Consider the following 27,430-nt stretch of genomic DNA (forward strand, 5'->3'; position numbering starts at 1 on the left):
ATCTGCTGTAGTCATTTTTCTCGGTAAGAGCCTTGAGATAGGAGACAACTGGTATGTAGCAGGACTCTATGGCCACAAACACAAGGTATTTTCTCAGTGAAGAACTTTTAGAAACAATCCCACCCACCCACCCCCTTCCTCATTTGTATCACATAGCTTTGAACCTGGACATGGCTACAGCACATTCCTTACGTTTTTTGTGTCTTCCCTGTTTTATGGCTGTGCGTACAGTCTGACCTCAGTACAGTGCAGAGACATCTGAACTTGTTTTTAGTGACAAGTCTATCCATAACAATATGGAATACAGTGCAGACTCATTTATTCCGGTTCCTGAGTATATGTGACGAGGTATTTTTTTGGTACAAAAACTGGCACTCAAAAGAATCCAAATGGAACTGCATAGTCCTAAGACAATATTCTTTGTTGTCAGTTTCAATGCAAAATCAACCAGCACAGATGAAAGATTCTGGAAGATAGGATTTTTTCTTCTCATACTCACATATCCTACTAAGAAGGTCAAACAATGCTCAGATACTACATCAGTATATTGATATGCATGAATGTCCTTCCCCTAGAATTCCTATGCACTGTGAAAAAGTAACTGAAGATTTCAACTTGATCCCATCCATCCGAGCCATACACGGTAGCAAACGCCTCATAGGACATCTGTAGAAGACCAGTTTGGTAGCAAAAAATATGTTCACCATCACTGCAAATAGCTTTGCACTATCCTTTCCGATGGAGAGTTCCCTCACGTTCTCTTCTGTGTTAAGAAAGTTTTTTGGACCATTTTGCGCACCTCAGGCTTAGCTGTAAGAATCCAATGCAATTCATATTATCATTCAAACACAAAACAGAATTTACCTGAGTGTTTCCTAAATAGTACCTTTAAAACAGGCACCAAATGTATATACGACAAAAATCCATGACAATGAAGATACATATTGTAATAATTGAAATCTACAGGTACACAGGACAACTATTTCTTTTTATACATACACAAATAGAAAAGTAAAAAATATAATTTATAGTACTAGGTCATCACAAGTAATGAAATAAAAAGTGCTACAGAAATGCATTACACAGTCCTCTGAATTAAAAAAAATAAAAATAAAAATAAAATAAAGTCTGCAATTATATTGCATTTAACTTATTCTGTTCCTTTGGGAAGAAATTGACTTTCATCTTTCTGAAGTGGTTGAATGTAGAAATTGATTTAATTAAACCTGAAAACTTCCAGTGTGATAGCAAGATTCACCAGTATGGAAAAGCCAAGTAGAAACAGGAAAAATAAAGACATTGTGACTTGAACAAACTCAGAAATTCTCCATTGTGAATTGTGTTTCTGCCCTATTATTTTATGGGAAGGCACATATATAAATAATGAATAAAAATCCACATATGATCCACATGAATAAAGACCACATTTGTACCCTAGGTAGTATACACAGGAAAATAAATCACAAAGCTAATGAGACCCAAAGGGGCTATTTTTCTACTTGAGGCTTTCTCCAAATTGTGGGATAAAGATTCCAGTAACACTGACCATCAATACAAAAGTTTCAAATGTTTCCAGAACATTGTTATTTCAAAGTAACATTCTTCATTTAGTAGTCTTCAAAATTGAAATGCCTTTCTTTTCTCCATGACAAAAACTTAAGTTTTTTCAGAATACAATGTGCTAAAGATTTGAAAACAAAAGACATCAGACTGGGATCACAAAGATCTCAGTTTTCCACAAAAGGAAGAAATATCTCACATTAGACCTTTTTTTAACCAGTACATAGTCTAGATCCAAGTTTGAATAGTCATACATACTTGGACAGCAATGGTTTTTAAGAGGCTCAAAATTGAACCAGTGAAATAGTCCATTTTATTTTTAGCATAGCTGCACTGATTAAATGGGTTAAAGTCATCAGACCATGTCACTGTAAGTTTGTGTTCCAGCTGGTTACAGCTGTCCAAAATACTAAAAAAGCTTTCAACATCAGCTTCTGATGCTTTTAGCCTCCAAAGCATCCACATATGAAATACAGAAGAACTAAACAGAAGTTTCAGGCAAATCATCCATTTCTTCAAACGTATTCAGGGTTGTTTTGCTATTAGTTCTTGAATTATCTTGAACTTTGCTTGGATCTGCAAAAAAGTGCATTATAAACAAAACAGGATATGGTAGAAACTGTATATGCAAGACCAAATTTTTGCACAACTAATTTTTTTTTTTTTAAACATGCATTTAATTAAATAGTAAGCTGTCAGTTTGCTACCATATCTTATACAAAGTTTTCCGTCTGCCCCTTTTCATTGTTGCTGAGATCATTCCACTAAACAGAATAAATGTTAATTGACTAAAGAACAAACTGCAAAACAAATCTCTCAGATCCTCATATGCCCTTATCATACACTCCGACGTTTGTTCCCAGAAGGACATCTGACACCTCAAAGTTAGGTCATTTCTCTATTACACTTCCAACACTGTCAGCAGATGGGTATCTTGAATTTCCTGGTTAACATTTACAAGGAGCCATTTGTCATCCAATGTGTATCGCAAAACAAACATGAATGTTTGAGGACTAAAACATAGCAAACTACTGTATTGTTAGGTAGAATCAGTCTGATTTCTTGCCAAATTTTGCAATGCTGTATGTAACTATTCAAGGAGGAAATTAATGTAGTTTGTGACAGCTGTTTCAGAACAAAAATATTTTGTCTGTTTACAAGTTCTTCACTCTTATACCATTCAAATGCCTGAAGAAAATGTAAAACTTAGATCAAGTGTAACTGCTTAGAGAAAAATAAATATGGTAACATTACCATGTTTCAATACCAAGGCATAAATAATGAAAGTTGTAACCAAACCTCTCTCCAAATTTTTTAAACTAATTTAACACCCCTACCATACTAGCCATGAGTTTCCCTTGCAGTATTTCCCTTGCAGTAAATAGAGTTTTTGAATATCTAGGTTACGCAAGTTTATATTTTTAAAGGTATAAAACTACATCAAGGCATTTCTAAGGAAAAAAAGATTTCACAAATACTGTGGTGTAAAATTCAGCAGTACCTGTTGGCCCTGGATCTTCATTAATAAATGAAACATGCGTTTTCCACTCGGTCCATCTCACTTCATTAATCCTGTTTATATTGTATATAAATTATGTTATTAGCATGCATTCTCTCCTAGCTACATAGCTGCACTTCCCCTTTTATTTCCTCATTCCATCTTGGGATTGCCATGGTTTACCATCAACACCTGTCTTACTAATACTAAAGGGCTGACTGTCTTTTGCAGTGTTACACATTGTATGTAGATGGGAATGATATTCAGACTATTTTGTAATTCCACACATTATGAGTATAGTATTGAAACTCACATTAAATATTTGAGTGTTTTTCATAAAACAGCATAGAAACATTTTCTTCAATATGCTAATCATATCAATTAGCAATTAATTCCAAATATAATTACTTTTAAGTTAACATTCAAAGGTGATTATGACAAAATTGATATCTCCTGCAAGCAAATCTGATACTTCTACATTAAAAACATACCTGAGGTTGAAAATCAGTTCTCTTATAAAAAATTACGTATTTTCCTTACGTATTTTCCCTTTTCTTAAGCAATTGATCAGAACTAAAAAACCCAAACGGAGTTTCAGTACAGTAAATGCATTTACTATTTCTTCTTATAAAGAGCTATGTATTAAAAGCAGAAGATGTTTTGTACAGATGTATAAAATATTTCAGAGTCTTTTGAAGAGAAATAACCTTGAAGAGAGATACAGAGCATAATCAATAGCACAATATTCTAATTTTGCTTTACCTTAAGCACACCCTCGTGTCATTTTCAGCCACTTTACACCGTTCTCCCAGTTGGAATTTTTTCCTCAAAGATTTTGGTAAGAATTTTTCAAATTCCAAAATGGTTCTAGCTCTCTATTAACAATAAATAGTAACATTAGTATGGTTAACTACATTCAGAAATGTCTGTATATGCAGTTTATGAGCTCCGTCTTTCATTAAAACATGTTATACCCTTCCATCCACCATCTATAATTGATACACACATCAGCAGCAGTAAATAATATGGAATGACACTGGTTATTTGGCATATGCAATTAGACAGTCCACAACTTCCTCTAGTTAGACCCAGCTCAGGAGGCATGCTCAAAGTAGGCTCAGTGGTTAGGGCTTATCCCCAATACCTTCATACCAACACTCTGCCATGGGGCTATATCTCCTTCAGTGGGATGCTGCCCATCACAGAAAGCAACTCCAGTCCTAATTCTGACTGCATTTGTGATTACAGTTTGGGACTCAGAAAGCACGCTTAGGTAAAAAATAGAAAATCAGAGTGAACTCATGCATTGTGCAAGTTCAAGGGATGAAATCACAAAGTATGCTGTGTTACAGATTTCTGGGCAGATAGTGAAACAAACATTCCTGGTGACGTACCCATGGGAATGAAAGTCACAAAGCTACGTGACAGTACATGGAATTGAAAATTCAAGCCATAAGATTACCTTCAGGATAGCTATTAATTCTATTAATTCTGAAGTTATCAGGATATTCTTACACTAAACGTACATATTTCCATTTTTTGTACACATATGCAAATGGAGATTCTCACTGTCAATATCTGTCCCCTACTATGAGCACAGTAAGTGACCACATATACAGCTTAGAAGATTTTGGCCAATGCATCAATTCTTCATTAAACAAGCTAACTCACAAACAAACCTGGAGTTTCCAGATGTGCTCACTCTCTTTAGAAATATCTTCCACTGTTTCTCCCATTAATGCAATAAGCATGTTCAAGAGAAGAACAAAAGTCAACACAACATAAGTTATGAGGAGCAGAAGAAATAGCACAGGGTATTTTGAATTTTGCTGGATCTCCAGATCACCCAGTCCTAGAGTGAGCTTAAAAAGATCCATCAGAACAGGTCCCAGACTGCTGTTAGAATGGCACTCACTGCCGTTTTGGCAAGTTTCAATCAATGCAGCAAGAGCTGAGGAAAAAGCATGAGAAAATTTTAATTACAATAATGCTTTATTTATACATCACATTTTATCCTGAAGAATTCAAAAAGCACTGCATAATAAAGAGCTACAGCTACCCAGCAACATACGCACCAGCAGCTAGGTGACAGATTACCAAAAGGAAACAGAAAGTACCCACATGCAGATGAAATTGCAAGCAATTGAGCAAAAGCCAAATTACTTATCTGTTCAGATAGTTTCTAGGTAGACTTTAAATCTCTAAACTTGGCTTTTTAATGTCCAGAAGAAACCCCAACATGAGCTCTCATCATGACAATAGGGTTCTTATTCATAATAATGCCAAAATTTTTACTCACACAGAGCATCAGTGCTTTTCTCCAGTAATATTTACCTACGCCAAATCCCAGCAAAAACACGATATAGACAACTAAAAATTTTATCACATCTTGCAGGATGACCTAAAAATTAAATTAAATATTTATCAGGAATTAAAACTGAGAACTAGTTTTATGCTTATATATTCTGCTAGCATACATGTGCAGTAAACACTGAAGTATCAGATTGTTTTCATTAAGCAAACTGATTGTAGCCTCAGTGGGAAGAGAAAACTTAGGTCTGTTTTTTTTTTTAATCTTGCAAGTAAGAGCCTGGTATGCTGTGTACTTCTAATGGTGACTATAGCTGCACAATATAGGCGTTAAACCTATGATGCAATTAAATAGCAGAACTCTTTTTTGAAAATCACAAACACAAATTACTTGCATATTTAATAAAATCTTACTTTTAAGATTCAAGGTAGTCTCTGCTATTGAAGTTATAAAGTAGATTATATGCATTATTTCAGCAAAATACAAAAATAAGGAATTTCAATATGAATCATAAAATATTTTCAAATTGAACATGCTTCATTAGGATTGTATAGATAAGCAATCACTGTAACAAGGCAGATAAATAAACAAACAAACATACTTGCCTTTTGAATCATAACACTGTATATTCCCATGGACTGGAAACCTCTGGTGAAATAGAGCATATTAGCCCATCCTAGGGCCATTGCCAAAACAAGACACACGAGGTGTTCTTTGTAGGAAAACAAGTACAAAAAGACAGAGAAGATCACAAGCAAAGCTTGTATAAAACTGTTAAAAAAACACATGTTTGTAAAAGGGAAATTACTAGAACAAAACCAACAGCATTATGGAAAAATACGAAATGACTTGTTTCTTATGCTTGAATTCTAATTTCATATTGCATTCCATTCCCCATTACAAACATAACCTATATAATTTAACAATAAAATAGATATCTTAAGAAAATGTAAGTATATTAATATATCATGGTTATGTTTATTAAAGCTTACTTTAAGTAAACCCTTCTCCCCAGAATAGCTGGCCAATTGATTTTGCTGGCAAGATATTAGGAATCCTTAATAGCATCTCTGACGCAGCTTAATTAAAGCTCTAGTCTAACAAGATATTTCTATGAACCTCTCTGCAAGGAAGACACTAAGAGAACATGTGATGCACTCTGATAGCGTATAGACCAGATTCTTGGCAGCACAAAATTGGTATTAGCATGATTGTAGAAAGAGAAAGAAAAGTGTAGTTAAGACACCTCCTTTTACTGATCACACAACCTTATTCTAGAAAGGAGAGGGAACCATCTGTGATCAAGACCAGCTGACCAACTGAACCAGCTTTATGCAATTTTTCCTTCCTGGAGGAGTTAAAAACTAGATCTGGTTTATTAAAAAGATTTCTTAAACACATTTCTCTATATACAGCATGAAGAGATACAGCATCTGGAGGAGATAAAGACAGTCTGTACTTTGGGGAAAAATACAGCCAGTACACATCAACGCCCAGTATTGTTATTGATCAGTGAAAGCACTAGTGTGTGCTACAGAAAAGCTGCATGGAAGATTACATCCATCCCTCTGAAAACTAATAATCTAAAGAAAATTGAGCATCTGCTCCAGGAATCATTCCCTGTGACCACAGGATAGATAAGTATTATACAGAGAGCATCAAATACATGCATGACAGACTTACAATGCAAAGTGGAACCACGCATCTGAGAGAATTGACTGCAGGTCTGAGGGCCTAAGCAGAAAGATGGCTACACTCTATGTAAACAGATAAATATAATACAGAAATGGTCGTAAGAAAAAGCAGGGCTCAAAATCATTTTTTCAAAATCATGCATTTGAAGTTGGTCTTCTAAAAATCTATTGATAAGACAAGATAATAGCTTCTAGAATTAAAAATATTTTACGGAGCTGTAACAGCAGAGTCTCAATTTCTATCATCTTTGGCATAATTTAACAACTAGATACTGTTTTTAATTACTTATAGTATATGGTAAAAATTATGCCCTGCTTTTTTCTGTTATAGGTTCTAATTCAACGCTGTACTTAACCCCAGTAATTAGACAACATTACTGTCATATAAATATAAAATCTCTTTATCTTAAGAATTCCAAAGGAAAATCCCTCACATATTTGTTTCACAGAGCAATACAGTCATATTCAAATAAATATCCAGGGTCATTCAGAATGAGTGACATATTCTACTGAATACTTTTAGACATTACACAAATCATCAGCATATTCGTAAATCTAGACAAGTTCTTTACCTACTCTGTTATGTATTTGTTATTTAAAAGTCTTACCTCTTTTATGGCTAAAAATATTGCTCCTAACATAACCATCACCTGTCCCGATAACTGCAGCCATCCCACACCACGTGTTAGAGCTAGTGGATAAGGTGGAGCCTGCAAGATAGGTCCAAAATGAAAGACTGAGTTCCATATCTGAAGGGTAAAAGGCAAAGTAACCGGAAGCCTCATGTATTTAGCTCTCTGGGTACCCAATTTCTGCCATTACTCTAACAGTTGAATTCATGGTGGATTTACAGAGAATAGCAGAGGTTTCTTTCTTAAAAGAAAAGCAAAACCCCTCCCCACACTTTTAGAAACTTAACTACCAGTCTTTGTATTATGTGTCTTTTAGGTCACTTTCACAAAACGCAAATAGAATTATTTCCTCTGTTACATCTCTTCCTTCCAGATGCAAAGACCTGATCTGGGAGAACCTGCTCTCACTGTAGCCAGATAAACTGATATCTGGTTTTGGTGGTGTTTTTTTTGGACTCACCAACATTTTAAAAACAGATCAGGAAGTACTATTGCAATTTAAAGCAGTAAAATTTGTTAAGTTACTGTACTCACTTCATTTTCATTAGGTCTGTGGTAGGAAACTAACGTCAGTGTTATATTGTATAGGAAATAAAAACAACATGACATAAAAAACATGTGTCGTGCAAACTTCTTCCATTTCATTCGCAGCAGTGAATTCAGAGGCTCCAAAGTCAGCATTTCATGACGATTCTGTAGAAAGCAAATGAACAAACAAACAATTAGGATTTGAATTTTCCACCTGTAAGGAAACTGAGATGATTTCAGGTATGTATTTTATAAATTTCATTCAGTATCTTGCTGATCTAGAAACACATCTGTACTCAAATATATTTGTCAGACCCTAAATTTACAAGATACAATGAGCCAACTTCAATTCAGGCTGTGATAACCTGCCATGCTTTGTTAAACTGTGACTGTGATAAAACTGTAGTGTGAACTTCTGCACTTGCTTCATACAGAAGCTTTATGACAGTTTTTTAATTCAGCAAACACCAAATTCTGGCTTTGAAAAACTAAAATTCTGTGATAAGGTTCTACCCTAGATGCCTAAAATACATGTATGTGAGGTGAAGTTTTTATTAAGTAAATATACAACCCTATGGCTTCCATGACTGTTAATAGAACCTTCTTTTAGAACAACTGTGTACAATACATAAGTTAATTGTAGTAATTGTATTAATAGGACAAAATAGGGTGTTGTTCTGACAGCCTAAGAACACTTCATATGCCATGAAAATAAACAGTAGCACAGCAATAATGGTATTAGTAAAGACAGGCAACTCCTGTCCACAGGCTTCTGTGGGTGCTAAGCATTTCATCAGGGCACAGAACAAAAAACACCACCCCTGCCTCCAAAACCTGGTGAGACGCAATTTGCTGAGGACAGGTGGAGTATCCTGTGAATGCATTGCTGCTTGCTTCCCCTATTCTCAAGAGCTTTCTTAGGCAGCTGCCAGTGACCAAACCATGGAGGAATTATACTAGTTTTGGTCTGACCAGCTGGGTCTTGTTTATGTTCCCATGCAAGGCAAATTAATGCTTTAAATGTAGAAAAAGAAACGCTCCCAAAATACTTAGCCAATGTTTGAGGATCTGAATCCATATTCACTTACAGCTGAGAATCTACAGAGATGTAAAATTAACCTTGCTTCCAATACAAAACTAAGAAGCAGAAGTTATTATTTACTGTTTTACAAGTTCTTCAGTCAAATGAGTAGGCTAAAGCACCTGAAATGAGTATACTGCTAGAAAATATATGAATAATAGTAATAGATAACTTACACCAATATTCGTATTATAAACAATAATCTCCAGTACTGAATTGTCCGTGGTGGTATCTAGATCTGTCAGATCATAAAGAGAAGACTGAACAGGACCATAAGCCCAGTCTGTGAATTTTCTTGACAAGCTCCTGTTAGGCTTATCTCTTATCTCTCTGCTCAGGATGTATTTCAGAACCTAAAACATTAACAGAATCATTTGTAAGCACATGCATTCTTCGTGGGAAAAGAGAAAGCACACTGATGCACTTGCCAAAACCCATACGTTAAAACTATCACATTTGCTAGAGTACTGCAATTCAATACATTTGTAATTCCGTCATTTGATAAGTGGTGTTAGAGGTTACAGACCTCTAGGAAATAAATATAGTATTTTAATGCCTCTAGCCTTTCTATCAGAGAGATTTTTCTAAAGGATGAAAGCACAATTTTCCATGAGTTCACATTCCCTTAACTTAACCATTTACTTTCTAAATTAACCCACTGTCAACTCTTTACCAGAACACAGATGATTTATGAGGGCCAAATGCCACAGCAGCTTAACAGAGCAGTACTAGTGAGTCTTCTGAAATTATACAAAGATTTTATATTGTATAATAGTTTTGTAATAAATGCAATACTTCTGAGTTTCAGTACAATACAAAGGTTTGCAAGGCTGTTTTTAAATAGCATGGATACAGAAAGGTATTGTCAGAGAAAAACCTTGAAGAGCAGAAGCAACACTGCAATAGAAAGTTTTGCTTTTATGTTGAGCAAAATTATCTCACTGAATACTACTGATACATAGTAACAGCATAACCAGCATGGAAAACTACATGCTAGAGCACTAATGTCTGAGTACATGGTTGGCCTTGACTCTCTCTATATTTAATTTCTCTTAGATACTACTGAACTAATACTTACCTCTAATTTCCCAGTTTTTGCAGCTAATTGTAGTGGTGTCAAACCATCCTTGTTCCTTGCTGTTTCCAAATTTCTGTCTTTACTTTTCAACAAAATCATATCATACATTCTGATTACAAAGTCATTCTGAGTTTTAAAGTCCTCCGCAACAGTAACTAATGCATGCAAGATATTGTTTCCTCTGGAATCCTGAGAAGTAATATTAGTCCTGGTATTGTCCATTAACAGCTGAATTATGTCTGGTTGATTGGTACATGCAGCTAACGCCAGTGCAGTTTCACCTACAAAATTATAAAATGTAACATCTGTTCATGTTTTATTACAAGCATTAAAATTGTATTATAGAATTGACTATGTTAAGCATCTTAGTATTTGAAAGCACATTTAAATATTGATTAATTTTAATTTGGCTTTTGCTTTAGAAAAACTTCATTTGCAAGAAAACATTGTTTGGAGACAATCTTCAGATTCAAATTTATGCCAATTTATTTGCTATTCAGCATTTAATAATTGTTTTACAAGTATTTCTGAGTGTTTATTATACATTGCACTCTGACAAGTTACCTTACAAAAGGTACTGTGACATTTTCCTATCTTGTGATGTGACTTTCTTAATATAGGTCAGCTAATAGTAAAGATCCACACTTGCCCATCTTCCATACTGACTTACTTGTTTGGGTATTCCTTCCTGCCTTTTGGAGAGAGATCACGTTTCTACTTACCGAAATAAAAGCCTTCATGCTTATGTTTGGGATTAAAGAAAATACCCTGGGCGTGAGCATTGACATCAGCTCCTTTTTCTATAAGGCTCTGAGTGATTTCATATTGTCTTCTTTCAATGGCAATATTTAGAGCTGTCTGGCCTGAAACAGCAGACGCAGGTATTTAGTGTGAAATCTCTTACGCACATTATGAAACATTAATGCTGTTTCACAACAGATAGCACCAATAACAATGAATCAAAGTTGTTTCAGGAATTGAAACCATTCTTAGAATGTTGGAAGAAAACATTACATTTATTGATGGTATATTTAACCATATTCCTGAACTGGTATCAGATGGCAGTACCTTTATAGGCCTCTTCTGTGTATGCTGCATTGATAAACCTCTCCAAAATACCATTTTCTTCTGCAAAGGAGAGTAGCATATTCACGATCTCATTTGTGTTTTGGTTGATGTTCAGTAGAGCTTTCATCAGACATGTTTTGCCAGTGTCTGAAGCTGTGAATTTTTTCATCAGATAATCTGCAAGAGTAAATTTTGAGATTAGATCACGTTAGGCTTCATTATTTATTAAGTGGAAGGAAAATAATTCTAATCTTTTGTTTATTTGGGGTGGGACCTGGGGAATATATATGATATTATTTAGCAAGCAATTACTCCTTATTCACTCTCTATTTGAGCTATTTTGTGAGATGACACTTTCAGAGATGTGGTACTGATTTATAAGGAGGCCAGTGTATTTGGTTTCTTTTTCAGATATCCCACTGCCATGGTAAATGCAGACAAACCCCAAACCCTTTCCTAACTTCCCTACCCACTCTGCCATGCTAACATACATCACAAACCCTCTCTATACTGCAATTAGACTGACTACAGGGTGGTAGAGACATCAGCTTTTAATCCCATACTGCAAAAGGCTAACTTACGTATGGCTCTGGGAATACAGTGCAGATAGACCCTCAGCATATCATAAACAGTGGACAAATATTCTCCAGTGTTGCCTCAGAGACAGCAAGGAGGTAGCTTTCTGAGTATCTTAATCTTTCATTTAGAAATAAGAAATGGCATATATTTAATTGAAAACAAGTGACTTCAAATTCACTTGCAAGTAGCTGCTGCGTTTCCTAGTTTTAGACTATACTATGCTGCCAGAAGTGGTATCAGTATTCCTTCAGGTAACTCCACTGCTTACCTGGCACGGTCATGTTTGTACATGCATTTGATCTTTCCTTCAGCTCTGCGAGCAGACCTTGCAATTCTTCCACATTTCCCTCAGATACTGCTCGAAATATGTATCTTTTCAACTTCTTCCGGGCACTTGTCTGCTCAGGACCTTGTGGTATGTTAGCACTGAATTATCAAAAATAATAATGAAATTGCTGAATCAGTTTACTTGGGTTTATTTTATTTTCTGCACAAGAGGAAGAAGAAATGCAATTACTTACACCAGATTACATATACTGGCCCTATTCCCATATATATATATATATATATATATATACATGTATATATATATAAAACTTGGCATAGATCTACGTTTATGTAGGTTGCTTATTTGCAGAGAAGTGGCTATTGAGAGCTTTTTTATTACAATGTACATTTTTCAAGTAATTTTGTTTTGCATTTTTGTCAGTTTGTCCATTTTTCTATAACAAAGGCTGAGAAACAGTAATGAATATGCTTCTTTCCACTTTTCTTCATATTGCCTTCAGTATTACTCCCCTCCATGCTTCTCTGACCCGTCTACAACTTTATGACTTCAGTGCCTGAAGTTATCTGATGCTGCACTCCAGCTGCACCCATCCCACTCACAGCAGAAGATTGTTTTTAATCTCACGTCTTCTTACACAACTTTCCTGGTCATACGTTATTCTGGAATGATTTAATACTTTACCCCCAGTCAGAAATACTCCCAGCTGACTTCCTTTGGAAGCCTCATTAATGCATCAGCTATATATCTTCTTTTCACAGTGAGATTAGCTATCAGGATTACTAGTCCTCAGAAGTGTTAAGAAAGGACATTTTGTTCATTCCATCAAGCAAACAAAGATTTCTTAATACTGACTGAAACAGAGGGCAATGTTTCACCTCTAAAAGAAATGCTTTCTAGCCTATGAGAGTTGGCTTTTGAAGGAAAAATACATTGTACATTGTATGGTTGGTACACAATACTGATTTCTGGGAATTTTCTCATGCCTTGTTGTGCATAAGGGTTTAGGTCCTGTGTTGTCATCTATGAAACAGAAATTATATACAAAGAATCCTCATACTAAATATGAGATTTGAGAAAAGCACAAGTTAGAGTTGTTCATTTCAAAGTTTAATTATTGAAAACTAAGAAAGGCATAGGTATCTTTTTTCTGAAAAATGTCAAACAAAATTGGTGATATCTACCCTATCATAGACTTGTAGAAAATGTACTACTCACCAACTGTCTACATTAGGGCTATATTCAGTCACATCATCCTGAAGAGACTGTGGGGAATCCATATCTTCCCCATTTCCAGATGCACTGCAGAAAACAAAAAGCATAACTGCTAAGTCAAGAAGATATTGGAAGACATTTTGCCAAATTGCTTGATGAATCAGTCAATGCTAGGAAGCCGTATCTACAGTAGAACTGAAATTAATCTAATTTGACACTGATATTAATTTTATCATTTTATCTCCCTTGTATATATTCAAGTGAGTGGTACGAAGGGTGAGACCCAAAATACTTTATTATATTTTAAAAATCCTTAGGAAAAACACATGTTTTGTTTTACTATGTTATTTCATATATTTTACTATCTTATTTTACTATGTTATTTCATTATCTGTGGGATTTTTATTTTTTATTTTTTTTTAATGTTCAGTGCTTGTTATGCAACATCCTTAGTGCTGCACCTTGAAGCTTACATTCTTCCTTTTCACATCCTGAATTTGTCATCTGTCACAAAACAAGTGCTAAATCAGTATGGGTTGCAAACAAACAATGAAAGTGATTTAAACATTTACTACGCAGTACACTGCAGGCAACGCAAGAACATTTTGCAGCTGACTGAGATGGAAGCCTCAGCTAAAAGAAATCAAAGACTGGGCTCTAAATACATATTTCAGTAATAAATTTAAAGGATCTCGGTGCCATTAGTATTTTGTAATTACTTATGCCATTTCCAGACATTCCTAAAGGCAGATCTGACTTAAAAATGAATTGATAGCAATTTTTTTTTACTTATAATTTTGTTTTCTATAATGTTCAGATTTGATGAACAATCACCAGTTAATAACTTCGGGAGACTAAACTATTAGCTATTGACAAAGTGGATGTATGGACAAAAATGCAAGCATTTAACATTGCCCTGCAGATATTTATTTGAAACAAAGGTGGTTGCTCAGAGTCCATTCTTATTCAGTCCATCACTTCTCTGCAGAAAACCGTGAGGAATCTAGTGACAAAGCATACACGTGTCTTGTGCAGGTTTGTCCCTGAATGAGAGGCAGAAACTTTGATGCTTTTCCTTTGAAACCAAAATAAATTGGTCAGCTAATTCCAAAAAGCTGACCAGACATTCATCAAACAAAAAACCATTTGATAATTCTGAGTTTATGCTAACATTGATACATTTTCCCGTATTCATAATCACTGGCTTTTAGTACCACTCCAATTTTTAAAAATTAGGTGTGCTCTTCCCAGACACATTTTTTTCTCTATTCATTCAGCATAAATGGCTGCCTTAAACATCTCAGACTCAGTATCTTCATGTTGTTTGGTAGTTAATGAGCAACAGAGCAAGGATATTAGCACACAGAGCTGGGAATGTGGTTTACTAAATTAAGCTGTGGTTTTCACCTAGCAGAAAACACACAAAGGTGTGCATGGCATTTGTACTAACATATCCCAAATAAGGGGCTTAGAAAAAAAAAAAAAAAAAAAGAAGACAGTATTGATTTTAAATTAATTCAAATCTGAGGCCTGATTTATTTGATGTGAATGATAGCAGCAGATAAATTATCTAGCAACAACAGACCTCCAGTGGAGTTTTGTCTTTAAAGTGACCAAAATCTATGAAAAGCCACGAGAAATTTTAGCTCTGAAATATAAGGAGAAATATGGAGTAGCTGTTGAAAATAAAATAGATATATTTGCAATATGACTACTGAATATGCATCTATAACTTACCATGGACGAATATTTGAATCCATTGGTTTTGAAAACACAGGGGGAGATGTATTATTTGGAGTTGCATTGCTTTCAAAACCATCAATCTCCAGAAAGAAGTGTGAACTGTTGAACACATTGCATTAAAAATATTAGTTAAAAAAAACAAACTGAACCATAAAATAAACAAAGCAGTGCATGTAAATGCCTGGGACAATGCTGACAGTTTAAATTTGCTGGTATTACATCTAATAAGGTGATGGAAAGAGACTTGTCTACTTTTGCCTGGGAGGATCCCAGACTCCAACATTTAGGCAGCATCCAGTACTTACATGCTGGCAGATGGGCAGAAGATCCCAAGTTTTTTTTAGGAGGCATGGCATCAGGTCCTGACATGTCTAAGCCACTACACCATCAGCCTAAAAACAGCCTTGCACCTGCCTTCTGTACAAAGCGCTAAATGCAATGCCATACATTTATTGAACAGACATACATATATGCATACACACAGAGACATGTTAATATGCTCGCCCTTCTACTGCAGCCCCTATTTCTCCAGCCAGGAGCCATCAAAATAGATCATTCCAAACCTATCAGCAGTGATAAACATTAAATCAGAAAGTTTGAAAGGTCACATGTTTAATGACATAAGACATATTCACCCTCCAGAACTGAATCTTGCCAGTCAGTGCATGACATTTAACAATGTCTAGCTAACGAATAACTATTTATAGGAAAAAGAAATGAAATTTGAAACAACACAGAAAAGCGAATATGAGAAGAATTGTAAGATTTAGCCTTTTAAAAGCCTGCAGAGTTGGGAGGCAAAGTCAATGGGTTGGTATTACTAGATCTCATTAATCCACGCTACATTTCATCTAAGACAGGGGAGTTTCAGTGGTGAATGTACTAACTCCCACAAGGCTTCTCATTCAGCAACTGTCTTACATATCAGTCACCTGAAAAATATCTCCAATTCACCTAATATTTGTGGTTTAGTCCCTAGGGTATTTCTTCCTTTCATTTAACTGCATCTCCCCCAAAGAATCCTGTTGAATCAAAGTACACATACTGATGCTAAAATGCTTTATGTTATTAGGACACTACTGAACAACCCACTGATATCTGCTAAAACTAGCATGATCTAATAATGGCCCTAGTTCATATCATTTTCCAATGTCTTGGGGATCCCAGTGTTAATTCACTGCATGTAGGTGTTTAAACTTATATACCTTTTAACATTCAAGATGTGCAGCTTCTGCCTAGCACGACAGTGTCCCTGAAATTACCTAGGCATAGAGTTCTCCTCAGAGCACAGGAAAAAACCTAGACAGAAACAGGACCATTGCCATCACTTCTACCACACTCACCAGGTTCACAGCTGCTGTAAATCACTGTTGTTTCACAGAGATCCTGGCAGAGAGACTGACGAGGGGTGAAAACACCATGGGTTCATCCTGCTTTTGCATTCCCTGGCTATGATGTGCAGGATCTGTCCCAACAACTGTTGGAGGCTACAGTGAATCTACAGAAAGCCAGAAGTGCTGCACTTCAGGCTTAGCTGGACCGTCCCACCTGCACTTGGCTCAGAACCAGGAGGAGATGGTGTGCTACAGGCTGATGTCTCTCCCAGGAGTGTGTTCATGTGCAACCAAAAGCTATACAACAGCTATGAAGTAGGCCCTGTTTTGGAGGCTGACATACCTAACCTATACTGGCATGTGGGTTACATGGCGATAACATGGGGGGAAGGGGAGGGAAAACAAAAACCACCATGCAAAGTGGACAATTGCCAAAAAATAACCAAGTGCTTACGTGGCCATGGTGCACGCTGTCAGGAACACTGCCCACAAACATAATCAGGCTCCGACAACGTTGGCAGCACTCCTCCCCAGCGTACATGTTGGTTTTCCTGTACTTAATTACATACTGCTAGTCCACCCAAATACCAGCAGCTTCAAGAAGGAGAAGTCACTGTCTTTCCATAAAGTACACATGGCCAATACATTTACCAAATGAGAAATGCTACCCATGGAGATGCACTAGCTGCTTAGTGGCACAGCATACCAGAAGGAAGCATTTTGAAGCAACAGAAGTACAGCAGCAGCATCGAAACATGTAATTAATAGAACACGTTAAACCACTGCATTAAAATTCACGTGATCTTCATTCCTTATACTCCAGGAATGTTGGTGGTCACACCCTGAGCTGCTGGTAGAGAGATGGCAAAATCCCCAAGGTTACTGTTACTGATGCCACAAAACCAAATGGGAGATAGGGGATAACTAAGTGAAGGGTAGTATTTGCCACTGTTTGCCAATATTTGTTTTAACTATAAATCTTCCATGGAATTGCCCATTTTTGGAGTAGTAAGTGTATTGTGAGCTGTTCAGATAACTCAATCTCCCTATTCTACAAGCAAAATGCAGCGATTCAAGTGAAGAGCTTCTCTTTTTACATTTAATGACAGGAGGAAAAATTGGGCCACCCAGGCAGTGGGTCTCAAATAACTTATGACACCTTTTCTGTAGAAAGTGATTCCTCTGATTATTAAGAAATTATAAATGTCAGAACAGCCACAATTGCCTAGGCCTTCAGAGGTTCAAAAATTACTGTAATAGCTAGTAATTAGCCACAGAGTGAAAAGTTTATGAATGAAAATCCATCCTCAGTCTACAGTAACTTAGGTAGTTTCAATAACAGTATCATGGATGAATTACTGCTTCTATTTCTCTATTCATATTAAATTCAAACCCTTAATCATTGTATTAATTCTCTAGCATAAAATATGAATTAAAGTGAATATTTTATAAAATAAGAAATCTCATTAATCAGAATTATGAAAAAATAGAGTGAATTCAGGTTTCTGTTTGTAATAGGATTTCCCAAACCTCCTGCTCTACCCAGACCTTATTCTTTAATTCCACCTCTGTCTCCCCGTAATCCTTTATATTCTCATGTGACGCTAAATTTGAAATGTCCCTTTTTTTCAGGCCAGCATGTTTTATATGAAACCTGGTGTACCCTGCCATGTGATCACTTTACATTCTCCTATTGAAATGCTGACCATTAATTGACCACAATTGTGTAAGTTTATACAGGTATATAGATTGGATGCAGAAAGCCTGCCTGATAGGAGACGTTAACTTAGACTGGTGCTTGAGTCTGATGTCTCTAGGATAGGGGTTATGTATTTGTCCCATCAGGGTGAACACATTGTATGTCTAAGTAAGCAGGATACTCTTCCACTTATAAACAGTATAAGCACATGATTTTTTGAAGGCACCTTCTGTTTATCAGGTCTATCTCATCCATATATATAGCATGAATAAAGATGTTAGTGATATTGTAGTGCAAATATCTACTACAGTAGATATAAAAGGGAGTTGTAATGTTTTAGAGTGAGCGAGAGTCCTACCTTTTCTTTGTGGGAGTGCTCTCAGTTGGCTTTTTCTCTTGCTGGTTTGAAGGGGGATTACCAGATGGATTTGTTTTCTTGCCCATTAGTGGAACAACTTCTTTGTTATCTTTAATCATATTTCTGCAGTAGATAGAATCACAGTTACTTACCACTTGTACATTTCAAGAAGGTTTAGTGACCAAGAGTTTACAATCTCTTCACATGTGAGCACACAACTCTTAATATCTTTTCATCTTTCAGTTATTAGGCACATACATGTTATTCTATGTGTCAAAGCTGGAGGGTTATAGTCAAGACTGATTAAATTACATTGTAGAAGTTCCATTATGAGTGGAAAATCCACACCATAAATCCAGGAGAACTGTAACTTCAAGTATGTGCTCAAATTAAACTGAAGGGCGTTTGTCAGTCACAGTGCCAGTATATCTTATATAGAGAAATGCAAACAGCACAATGTTCTCTTCGGCTTTCATAAGTTCCCCTATAATGTGTGCATATTTACAATTATTCTAAACAGTCAGTTCTTGAAGAATTTAACTTTAGAAAAGTGGCCAGTTACAGAAAGATCTGTGCAGCAGGTATGATGTGAGAAGGGAGGTTTCATACACAAAGGGTAGTGAACACAGAAAAAGCCCTGAACTTTTTGAATGCATCAGAATAGCAGAAGCAACAGGCAGACTCTAAATACTGTATCCAGCCTGAACTCAGCTAAACAAATGGTCACATGGATGACATCAAGGACTTTTGTGTGCTGTCAACATTTCTCAACATTTCTTTGGGGAAAAAAAAAAAGTCATGATTCTGCTATATGGAAATGATCAACAGCACATAACATAAACAGATGTTAATACATGTTATCTGCTTATAAACGCTCATAATAGGAATTCTGTAATTAATGAAGAATAATTATCTTCCTCTTTCTCAACATAATACTCAAGGGCATCATTTTAAATCACCAATGATACCCTGGAAGCAAACAATATGAATTTAGGATCCTTTAAAATTCACTAAGTGTAAAAACACTAAGTTTTGCAAGGTCATGGTTCCATTCCCAAGCAAATCAGGGCAATGCCCTCCATACCCAAGGATTTTATAAAAATCATTTGCATGCAGGATTGAACAAAAAGAACTACATGTTTTTCCTTTCCTACATCCACTTCCCTTAATGTGATGAATGTACATACAAACCTTCTACTTCTGTCTCAAGATACAGAAAGCAGATTGTGAAGCATGTTTGAAAAGACACCTAGTGTGGAAAAGGAGACAGGCATATCAAATATTTGAATATAAATCCGTTAATGTATATATGATTGATGTTTACGTATAGGACATTTTCCATCCCAAATACAGAAAACTGAGAATTTATAAGGCCCAAACACATGGAAGTGCAGTTGTAATTTCTTTTCACTAACCCAAACAGAGAAGAAATCTGAAATATTGGAAAGTACTAACTTGAAAGGGTTGGCTTAAAAAACAATCATGAAAATAAAATTTTGTGTTTTCTACCACTGTTAGACATGTTTACAGGAGAGATGTGACATCACACCAGTGCCACTCAGAAATATGCCATGTGAATGTCCTAAGAACTCATATTACAATATTCATAGAAATAATTTATAAAGGACAAATTTGATTAACTTAGTACACTTGCATACAAAGGAAATGGTAGCTTTCACCACAATTAGTGAACAGAAAAACTGAACTAGGGCATTACATATTTGAAGTAGGAAAAAAGTTTTGTCCGTGCCTTTGAAAATGCAGTTCATATAGTTTTCAGACACATGTTGTATGAGTTCATAGACAGATAAACATTTTAACTTAGCACAGCTAAAGCAAGTTACTGTTGTTGTGCTTAGTTCATAAATAATTCTGCGATTTACTTGGTAAGACCAAGTGATTTTAGAATACACAGCAGTTTATGAGCAGAGTAAAGACATTTCACATCCAGAGGAGGAGGCGAATGTGGTATTTGACATAAATCAATTATAGAGGACTACAATAAGATGGAGATGGGCATTAAACAGCTTTACAAAAGAAGCAACTTTATAGGAAAAGAATAGTTGGAAACAGACCAGTAGATCAAAAAATGTGTCAGCAAAATGTGATGCCAAGTTGAGAGGGACACAGCTGGCACGTGTCAAAATTAGAGGGGTCAGCGGGAGCGATTGCAAAAGTTGGAGAAAATAAAGACCAAAGTTAAAATCTGTAAAACACAACAGACAAAGCAAAGAGACTTTGATTTGTGAGCAATGCTAGAGCTGCTCAGATACGGCACCACATTTCTGCATGGGCCATCTACAGGGGGAGCAAGACAAAGCCCCACCTGCAGCTAATTTTCCCTGCAGATATTTTAGGCATTTAGAGAGGTGAAAATACTCAAAGGTAATAATAAAAAAGGTAAATTGCTTAATGAAGCAATTTAGGGAGAAAAAGACGAAAGGTTCATTTTTTAATACATGGACTACTGCTTTCAAAGGCACATCTACGACTGGACTCTCAGCCACAGAGACTATTTTAAATGAGATGTCAGAGCGCGCACAAGTAAATAACTGCAGGCACAATGGTAGAAGTACCTTGCTACAGTGCTGAAGTAGCGTCTGCTTCTCATTTTTAATCACGATTAATTGCATGTCTAGATGAAAACTGAGCCTAAGCTTTTGACAGTATCTCCTACAGAACTCAGTTCCTGTTTAGCTATACCCATGCAAATCTCATGAAAGTTAATAGATTTTTTTTATGCTTATCAGCTTCTTACCTCCCTCTGTCTTGTTAGTTTAATGACATCATCATCTTGCTGTGCACTACCATTTTACGTAATCTACGAGGTACAGAGAAAAACAGTGCAACAGTCTGGAGAATGTCAGATAATAAGCACTGTAGCCTATGTAACCCGATACAGAATGTCATCTTTTGTTGTAACTACGTTTTTCTTTCATTATCTGGTTAATCCTTGCTTACAGGCTGTCACAGAAGCGGTTTATTTGAAGTAGGCAGTGAGACAAAAATACCGTGTTAATTTTAGTAGTAAGAATTATTTTGGGGAGGATTCTGAGGACATCGAGGACTTGGTATGTCACCTCCAGCATGGTGGGGATAAGGAAAGGACATTTATCTGTAATGATGAATGGGACTCTGCCACTTTTACAGTACGTTACTTGCTATCACAGACTCACCTTGTGCTTACCTGAGACAAAGATAAATCATACATATTATTATCTCTATAGATCAATGACAGTATAAACACAGTGGCTAAAAAGAGAATCCTACAAATAAGAAGAAACATTTACCCAGGCTATCATGGCACAAAGGTCTCTACTTCCTTAGGGGCAGAGGAGAGGAAGTGATTACCAATAGCTGTTTCATTCACAGGACCCTTCAAACACCCACGGCACATACCGTGATGCTTTCTAGCACCTATGAACTAATTCTTACTAACTCATAAAAAGAAATCCCCTTTCCCAGAGGAACGGTAGTAAAACTCCATTTTGAATTTTGTGCACTATTTATGGTATATAAATCCAATCGGCAGGAATCACACTTGACAAAAAGAGATTCACCTTTCTGTAAGATTTTCAAACTATCTGTAAGATTTTCTAACTTTTGAAGGGCTGTAGTAAACCTCAGGCACTACAGAAAAGTAATTTTCTTCCTGGTGAGAAATTTGTTCTTTTCCTATGAAGGTTTTTCCTAACAGAAATTTTAAAAGTGTCTGTGAAAAGCAATTTTGTTTTGTGTGGAAAGCCCTTTAAAATTATTGACCTGCTTATCTCCAAATGTAATAAAAAGAAGAAATTTTAGTGAGTTGAAATAAAGACTATTCTGCTCAGCCAGGTATTCTGCTTTTGACAGTCACTACAGTGACTGAACCTTTCAGTAGGAGAAGACAATGCTTTTTAAGGTTAGCCTGTATGTCAGTATATTTTAGACACCCTTACCACAGAAATTAGGGAGTTTCACAATACATCAGGCCGAGAAGTATAAATGAAATTAACGACATATTTCATAACTTCTGAATGCCTAAGGAGTCCATGTGGCACATCTTGGGAGAAAGACAGATTTATAAATTTGAAAAACAGCAACAAGCACAATAGGAAAGCATTCTCCAGTTGAAAGATATATTCAGTGAAGAAAGTTCAGCAGATTTCATTCTCCACAAAAGCATCACACCTACACCGAACACCCACAGAAGCTCTGAGAACTTACCCTGTTTACAAAACTTGCATTTCAGTATAAAGAAGGCACCTCCGAAAGGTACGAATGAAGTTCAGGTTTAGGGCCCACTGACACTTCAACAACATCCGAAGAGACTGATCTGCCAAACGAGTAAAACTGTATTCAAGCTCAAAACTATCCTAAAAACGCAAAAACACCCTTCTTCAGTCATCCGGTTTGCTCAGCTGTTGGAAAGCACAGATAAGTACAGCGCTGGAGTACTGCAGCCTTACAGGGTTTGTTACATCTGAAATTAGGCAGCAGAGAGAAACTTGCTAGACAACAAACTCTTTACTTCATAGCTGCCAAAGTGGGATGACACACACACACGCAATAATTATATACTGAAATATTACTAAAGCCGAGTCGCTTACAGATGACTTAATAGTACCAGTAGAATATCTCAAACGATCACAGTGCTCTGCAGTTTACATACTGTATTCAAAAGAAAATGGTTATGCACATGCATTTGGGTTGTAAATGACATCCCTTAATGTCATGCTTAGTTTATTATATATTATGGAACTATTCAGAAAGCACAAAGCAAAAATGAGAAAACGATCACGCTAAGTGCTCCAGAAAGCAAACATTTTTGCTATCACTTTGAAAAAGTAGAAATGGGCTTAGAAAATATTACACTTTCATAGTGATAATGTCAGTGAAAACATGGTGGGTGTGTTTAGATCTTTCCCTATCTGCATATTTTCTGATAAACGTGTACCCTTAGGGTCTGTGAGGATACAAAGAGGCGTTTCACATAAACAGTGCTAGTGTTACTTCTTGCTACGTGAACTACAGGGAATGGTGTTTTTCAGCTTTGCTAGTTCTGAGCTGTTGAGCAATGGTTAATGCAGACTCCTTTTCTGGGATGTGCCAGAAGAGTAACCATAAATTCTTCTGCTCTCCTAATAGAATCTTTCCATTATCACCAGAAATAGTACACTTAAAATTTGTATGTCTTTGCAGTGAGGCCAAAGAGATGAATATAGAGCTCCTCTTTCCTTTACTTGATTAAAAGGTGTGAGTTCAAGGGGAACTGTGCAGGCCAGAAAAAAAAAAAAAAAAAAAAAAAAAAAAAAAAAAAAACAGAAATCTTTCTCCAGCTGTAGATAAGGTAAGAAAGAGCCAAGTGTTGTTGTTTTTTTTTTTTTGGTAGGAAATGGACAGAGAATTTGGAAATACAAACATAAAATACCTTTAGGATGTTTCTGGTAATGAATCAGCTTCCACAGAACAGCACGGTGAAAAGGGCCATGCCTAGGCCAGTTTGATTTGGCATTAGGAGAGCATTGGTTGGATGAGCTGAGCACAAATCCAGCTTTGCCTGACACAAATTTATGATGATATATTCCAAACCCTGCACTGGGTAAAGTTGTTCACGCCTTGTCAAATGACTGCCTAAGCTATTATGCTGCAGTCTAGAGTCAGTTGCTTTGATGGACTCTTAGCTGCTTGTCTAACCACCTGGAATAAGGACTGAATACTGGCATTTAATCTTGCCTGGGAGAACGTTGGCTTAGTTCTCCACATACACTACAAGAGACTGTTTAATTGAAGTCACTCTGAGCTGGAGTACTGCATGTGAAAATAGGCAGTCTGATTAAATCTGGGTGAGGGTGCATTTAAGGACTCTTTGCTTTAACTCTCCTATAAACCACAGAAGAAGAGCAGTTAAAAAATTCCTTTGCTATGGAGAGAAAATTAGTTTGGCAGCAAGCAGTACTTTGAACTTTGAAAGCTATATCTGAAAGCACCCAGACCTGTGTGGTTTAGCAGAGTATAGGACCTATCAGTGTGGTCTATTTATAACGTCATGGCAGTTATCCAAAACGAAAAACTGGGACAAGCTACAGCAAGAGTCAGAGCCCTGTATCAAACCTGCCTATGAAAAGGTGTAGGAGATTGTAAGAGCTATAACAATTCACACGCCCAAGAATTACACTTCACCCTGGCTGGTATACGTTAACAGCTTCTCCTTCCATTACAAGGACAGCCTTGGCTTGCTAAACCTAAGTGTGGCCTTTTCCCTGCAATTGTCAGATTTAAAAACCATGAACACAGACTGTTTCTAGCTAATCTTCCTGAAAACAGGTAAGAATGTCATGTGCTTACACATAAGTGTTGTGAGCCTGAACAGAGAGTTTTTAAGGGAAGACTTACAAGTCAGGAAATGAGAGGCAGAACTATAGTAAGTCACATCTGCACAACCATTTTCTTATAGTTTTAATTATTAACTCACTTAACCTTTATGTTCCCTGACCTGTTCCAGTCTAAGATTTCTGACAAGCCATGAAATGTTTTGCAATAGTCTGTACCGTGGCTGTGCAGACCACTTTACAGAGTTTTACAATGGCTACCAGATGCTTCAGCTAGAGATATGCCATAGAGGTCAAGAACATTAATAACTAGGCACATCTATGAAAAATTACTTGAAGACCTTGTATCTGGATAGTCGGCGCAGCACCAATAAGCAGCAGACGTGTTATCTGGCATTCATTATTTTGTTTTTCTAGCAAGTGCTAGACTCACTAGAAAGTAAAATGAACAAGATGAAGGAAGCCCCAGATGGGAGGGATTGAGCATTTGGAGATCTGCCATTTGACATCAGCGAGTCAGAATTGCATTTTCTGTTCTGCTGACATGTGACATAATCTGTGTTAAACCTGAATTAGAAAATTATTCAGATTTTATATTTAATTCTGTGATTTTCAGTACCCTAACAGGGAGTCACTAAGAGGAAAAGTCATTGTCTAAAAAGCATTTTTAACATTAACAGGTAACAGCATGGATAATTGTAAATTACTTATTGTCAGCATTCCATTCCCCAAGCTCCTTAAAAGCTTAAGTACTAAAACACTGTGCATGCCAACTACCAGTAGCAGCCCAATTCCCCTGAGCATAGTGTTTAATTGATTCATAAGAGTCTTTCATGATTTTTTCACTGTGGAAAAAATGAACTTAAATTCTCTTTGTTTCTGTGAAAAGGGATTCAGAGGTGTTGGTCTGTTGTGGGAAGACTCCAAAAGATCTATGGTTTTAAAAGAATGTATGTGCATTTAATGCAAGTAATACATTTTATACTGAAGAACCACATGAAGATGTACTTCTGTAGGGTATGCTAAGAGGTGTAAGATACTATCACTTTCCCACAGGCTTTCCAGCTAACTTTTAAGCAGACGGAGAGACAGAAAGGATGTGGGAGAGAATAGGAAAATTGCAAGTGTGGCCACAGTGCTACTCTAACAGAGCTCAGAAAGGCTGCTTTGTTGCTCACTGTGTTTTAAGGTAGTGTAAATGCTGCAGCTGTTCCAGGGGGAGTGACGCTGTAGCATGGCAGAGATCTCCTGATCTCAGTGGCTTGTTTGCTAATATTGAACTCCTGATTTGGGGAGCCAGATTGTTTTGGTACTTATTTATTCCCCAGTCTTAATAGGATTCACGCTATTGATTTCTCTTCAGTCAGCTATGATAAGGAGTCAGTTGTCTCTCTTGCAACATCTTTTTTATATCACCAGTAAAAAGAGATGTCGTCCTGTCTCAAATTGACAGATTGACCTTGATCCTTAGCACCTTCCTTCAGTCTTACACAAACTTTATAAGAGAAAAATAATAAAACAGCTATTGCTTAATAGATCAGTGTTACTGTCCCTCATTTTCCTGTACAAAAGAATAGAATCACATAGAATTCTATGTGAATTCAAAGAGATGCTTGTTGCATTTCAAAGGCTGCTTTTCCTGTTCTCACAATACTTCAAACAAGTATCATCTCAGATGGAAAATCTCCCCTACATATGTATGCCAGCATTTCCCCATTTTAGAGATAAATTCAGTCAGTTCTGTAAATGATTTGGGCTTTTTTAAAATTATGAATTATGTGTGATTTTTCATCTTGAAAATCATACCTTGATTTACAGATGTTTCTGTTCCTCACTTTTTTTTTTTTATTATTTTTTTTTAAACTGTTCTCACTCTGAGGTATTGAGAATAAAGGACTACGAGGAACAGCAGAAGTCTGCACTGACTTTGTACAGTGCTAACACTTTTGGACACGCGTATTTTGCTATATAAAAGTAACTAATACTAAACATTCTCAGATTTGGACACTTCAGCTTGAAGAATTAAAATAGTATACTCCTGACTGCTCTTCAAGAACATAGCTTCAGTAATACTATCTTTCATAAAATGTTCTCCTGTTCCTCCACTCAAAGTTGAGCTTGTTCCAGGATCATATCTGTGTGCTGCTTCACACATGTATGAAGAGCTTTTCATACTGTTCCAGACAACTGAATAGCACTTGCAAATATTTAAGTAGCATGCTTATAAACCATGAGATAAGAGATTGTTTTGTGCAGCTGAGCAACAGAAAAATAAATTAGCCTGTAAGTGTTTGACCATCACCTAACAGGAAACAGCCTGGAGGAAGAATCCTTCCAGAAAAATACTGGGATATCGCCTGCCAGTTGGTACAGTCCAGGCTACACGGGCAAGTCAGCCTCTTTAGCAGTATCATTATGTACATTTGCATAACGTTCAGGCCTGGATATTTTATTC

At 36.4% G+C, this 27,430-nt stretch overlaps 1 protein-coding gene across 1 annotated transcript; it reads right to left on the reverse strand.

Annotated features, from left to right (window-relative positions):
- Nucleotides 1–140: 140 nt before the first annotated feature.
- On the reverse strand, nucleotides 141–22,325 carry TRPV3 (transient receptor potential cation channel subfamily V member 3). Its single transcript, XM_068656047.1, has 17 exons — nucleotides 18,665–22,325; nucleotides 15,268–15,372; nucleotides 13,534–13,617; nucleotides 12,298–12,455; nucleotides 11,451–11,627; nucleotides 11,105–11,245; nucleotides 10,383–10,663; nucleotides 9,481–9,657; nucleotides 8,230–8,388; nucleotides 7,672–7,773; nucleotides 7,053–7,126; nucleotides 5,975–6,140; nucleotides 5,393–5,459; nucleotides 4,738–5,009; nucleotides 3,821–3,933; nucleotides 3,062–3,132; nucleotides 141–2,136 (listed from the first exon to the last, which is right to left on the reverse strand). The coding sequence occupies exons 1-17, from the start codon at nucleotides 18,781–18,783 to the stop codon at nucleotides 2,042–2,044; spliced, it is 2,361 nt and encodes a 786-aa protein (XP_068512148.1). The 5' UTR covers nucleotides 18,784–22,325; the 3' UTR covers nucleotides 141–2,041.
- Between the last annotated feature and the right edge of the window lie 5,105 nt (nucleotides 22,326–27,430).

This window comes from Anas acuta, chromosome 19 (assembly GCF_963932015.1).
Source record: "Anas acuta chromosome 19, bAnaAcu1.1, whole genome shotgun sequence".
NCBI classification, from domain to species: domain Eukaryota; kingdom Metazoa; phylum Chordata; class Aves; order Anseriformes; family Anatidae; genus Anas; species Anas acuta.

Excerpts from the sequence above, each read along its gene's own strand:
- TRPV3 (XM_068656047.1), bottom strand. The coding sequence starts at position 18,783 with ATGATTAAAGATAACAAAGAAGTTGTTCCACTAATGGGCAAGAAAACA. Across the intron at positions 8,389-9,480 it reads TTTATAATACGAATATTGGT|AATCGTCATGAAATGCTGAC; the intron begins GTAAGTTATCTA and ends TGCTTTCTACAG. Across the intron at positions 3,133-3,820 it reads GACACGAGGGTGTGCTTAAG|GATTAATGAAGTGAGATGGA; the intron begins GTAAAGCAAAAT and ends CAATATAAACAG.